Source organism: Amblyomma maculatum, chromosome 3, assembly GCF_055883805.1.
Source record: "Amblyomma maculatum isolate TAMU_Amacu chromosome 3, ASM5588380v1, whole genome shotgun sequence".
Taxonomy (NCBI): domain Eukaryota; kingdom Metazoa; phylum Arthropoda; class Arachnida; order Ixodida; family Ixodidae; genus Amblyomma; species Amblyomma maculatum.
Window position 1 is genome coordinate 162080493 of NC_139346.1, and position 3703 is coordinate 162084195.

The 3703-nt window shown below is 51.7% G+C and overlaps 1 protein-coding gene across 1 annotated transcript; it reads right to left on the bottom strand.

The window, feature by feature from the left end:
- Positions 1 to 904: 904 nt before the first annotated feature.
- LOC146196683 (organic cation transporter protein-like) lies at positions 905 to 3421 on the bottom strand. The gene is made up of 2 exons (XM_084597053.1): positions 3074 to 3421; positions 905 to 2680 (listed from the first exon to the last, which is right to left on the bottom strand). Exons 1-2 carry the CDS (start codon positions 3419 to 3421, stop codon positions 905 to 907), a joined length of 2124 nt encoding a protein of 707 aa, XP_084453179.1.
- Between the last annotated feature and the right edge of the window lie 282 nt (positions 3422 to 3703).

A 3703-nucleotide genomic window follows, 5' to 3' on the forward strand; every position in this document is an offset into this window, starting at 1 on the left:
TGTCAGTACAAACATTTTGAACGAAGTTTGTAATAATTTCGTTACCTTCAATACTAATCTAACGATCAGCGGATTCCCGATTCACTGGACCATTCCTTCCGACAAAGATGACAGTGGCACGTTAGATGTACACGTGTACTATAACAATGTTCATCGACATACCTACCATCTTCCCTTAGCAGCTGAGGTGCTGAGGTGGCACGGGCGAAAGCGATACCCACATCGGTTTACTCGATTCATTAAAGTCGTGTCAAGCACGACACAGAATAGACGTGCAAAATATTTCAGCGCTTCTATGATTATATTTCGAAGATCTATAATTGTAGACAAAAAGTGATTTGCATTTGCTCTCTTCCCAGACGAAGACCCATAAAATCGACGATGTTCAATTGCGTGGACGGAATAAAGTACTCTGAACAACTCCGGAAGCTAAAAGGCGTCCTCGCCGGGCGATCAGTTCACAATTCAAATGTACACGGCAGACGAGGAGAGTTTCAAACGAAGCAAAAATTAATAATTTGCTGTTGTCCCAATGGTTAGCGGAGAGTTTCAATGCATACTTAAGTAGCATTACGCCAAAACACAGTTCAGCCAATAACGGTGTCCTGAAAGGTGTGCGAGATGACGTTGTTGTACACCTGGCTATCACAATCACGTCAAAGGCATTTTCCACGACATGACCGCGAAAAAATAGTCCAAGGTAATACAATGATCACGGAGGCCTTCTTTGCACTATCTACGGGAATCGCCACATATTACGAGGCTGTCAAGGAATAAAAAAACGCATTCACAAAAAATATTAGACGAAAATTTCGATCACATATCGACAAAAATTAATGAAATGAACAGTTTAGAGAACGTATAGGTAGTATATATGAAGTGAATATTTGTTAGAAGTCGCTGGTCACGCACTTCGGGGCGTCTCAGCATACTGGCGGCTTTTGCGGTGTTTCGAAGACTTTCGAGGTGTAGACGCCGCGCGCACTTGCGGCGATGGCGTGGTGGGTGGCGGACAGCTCTCAAATGATGGCGTCACCGTCGGAGCAGGCTGTGTCGCAAACTCTGTACTCGGCGAACTTGACTTGGACTCGGCACGCCCAGATGACGCACTCGGGTTACGCAGCTTGGTTCCTTTCCCGCCGTCCCAAGACATCTTGAGGGCTTGCTTGCTTCCTCGCCGTGCCATGATGACCGGTGTCGGCGATGCCGTCGAGAGTTGTCGCGGACAGCTTTGAAATGACGGTGTCACCGTCGTTGAAGGTTGTGTCGCAAGCTCTGTATGCGGCGAGCTAGTCTTGGACCCAGCTCGCCCAGATGATGTGCTCGGGCTACTCTGGCTTTTGGCCGTTCGCCACTCGTTCAGGGACTTCTTGAGGACATCTTTGCTACTTCGTCGTGCCATAGCATCTGGTGCTGGAGTAATGGTTTGATCGATGAGTATTTCGGGAAGGCACTGGATCGCCATCGCACTCACGTAGACTACAAATGTCGTGGCAAGATAAAACCACGATGACGGCCTGCCACGTGCTATATAAACGAGGAAGCTGGCTAGGAGCACGCCGACGCGACCGACGGAGTACGATACGCAAAGTCCCATGCTCCGGATCGTAGTGGCAAACACCTCCGTCGTATAGCTGTAGTTGACTCCCATGGCCGCCGCCGAAGCACCTTCGACCACGATCGTTGAGAGCGGAATTGCGTGGGCTATGTCCCACTCGACGACGGCTGTCTGAAGAGCACTGGACGCACAAAGCAGCGCCAGTACGCCCGACAGCGTCGCCCGCTGGCCTCGCCTCGTCATGCTGTCATAGACGGTGGCAAACAGCGCCGTTTTGAGGAGAAAACCCGACACCTCCCATTGTTCTTTCATTTGCGATTGACGAAGGGCAGTGCCATAATAGGCGAACGAGACGCCGAACCAGGACACCAGTACGGATATGGCCCGCCGTCGAAATGTGGAGCCGTGTAACATGCTTTCTCTGGCCGTTGAGATGGTCGTTGCGGTCGTCTCTAGCTTTTCTAGCTGTTTCTTCAATGCTTTGAATGTGAACCTCGCCTTCTCCAGATCGACCCCATTGTACCTTGCCGCCTGCAGCATGACGAGTTCTGCTTGACGCAGCTTCCAAGTGGCCAGAAGCCAGACGGGGGACTCTTCGAGGCAGTAACACCAGGCCACTACAAATGCCGTGGCAGTAGCCAGGAATGTTTGCGATACCTTCCAACTCGGCTGGAACAGTGCCAACATGTGCAGCATGCTAGGCGTCACCGTGGGGCCGATGCAAGTGGCGAGGAGACCGTAGAGGGCACGACGCTCATTTCCCGTTACTTCATAGAGCACTATGAAGACGAGCAGGTTAGTAGCGCTGGATGTGGCCGAAATGACGAAACGGGCCAGGAGAAAAAGGCTGAAGGAGTGCGACGAGCCGGCGCCGAGAGTGGCGAAGAGCATACCTATGGCACTGGCCATGATGGCTGGCTTGCGTCCCACGCGATCGGAGACGATGCCAGCCAGCGGCACGAAGAGCGTAGATGCTAGCATGTAGATGGGCGGCGAGATGGAGTACAGCCAGCTTCGGTGACACACCAGATCCCAGTTGCTGACTATGCTGTCCCCCTTGTGGCCAATGTCGTAATCCCACCTCTCACACGGCACTTCCAAGCGCTGCTCCTCGCTCCCGTCCTGCAGTAAATGGGGTAGATTCGCGATGTTATAGACACCTGTGGACGGCTCGACTCCAAGGACATGTTCAGTGAATTGCTATGATACTGCACTGCTTTTGCGGCGTGTGCTCTCGCACTCTGGAGAGCTGCACTGGCTAAAGAACATATCATAATTATTCGGCTGCAGTTAAAGTTTCAATCGATAAATTGTCAGACAAATACACGCGGATATTATCCGACACGTGGGATCGCTTCTATGGAACATCGAGGTGATGCCGTATGCTGGAAGATGGACGTGGCAATACTGTTATACGCTATTGCGCCCAGTGCTCTATTACAACAAGGATAGTTCACTCCTACGAAAACTCGAGCTTTGAATTAGTGCGGGTGTCGCACAAACAAAAGTAATTACCGGAATGGCCGGATCGTAGACGGTGCACTGGCTGAGGCTACCATCAGCCAGCACGGGTATGGCCATGTTTTTCCAATCCTGCACGAGCATGTCTCGAAATTCCGCTGGTGGCTGGCACCAGTGGTCTACACGACGGCCGATAATACGGTAGGCGAACGTGTGGAGTAGCACCACAATCAGGGAGAAGATGGCGCAGAACAGGACCTGCCGCTGGAACTTTCCGTGGTTCAATATGATGTACACGTTCTCCTGGATGGCAGTCCGTCTTTCGGACACGACGAAGCCTTGCAGAAGTGTCGGTGTCATCGCTTTTGCGCTGATATCTTCGGCGTCTTCTGTCGGAGTCATAGTGATGCCGTGACGACTGTAGGCCATTCGGCGCTGGATTGTCGCCAGCTGTAGCCGCTGCCGTTGCTCCGAGCAGAGCTAGCAAGGTGACTCCACTGGCGCAGCTGAGGTCGCCACAAGAAGACTCTGCTGTGGGAAAAGAAAATTCTGCACGTTGGTGGTTACAGGAAATAAGGCGCAGGCTTGGCTGCCGCTAATTTGATCTCTAAGAGTTCTAAATGCTGCTGACGAAAGCCGCAACCTTCCTCTCTAGAGCACCAATGCTTCCTCATCAACATCTTC

Bases quoted from the DNA above. Each gene is read 5' to 3' on its own strand.
- LOC146196683 (XM_084597053.1), bottom strand. From the start codon at position 3,421: ATGACTCCGACAGAAGACGCCGAAGATATCAGCGCAAAAGCGATGACA. The intron at 2,681-3,073 runs GTAATTACTTTT...CATTTACTGCAG, and splicing joins TCTACGATCCGGCCATTCCG to GACGGGAGCGAGGAGCAGCG.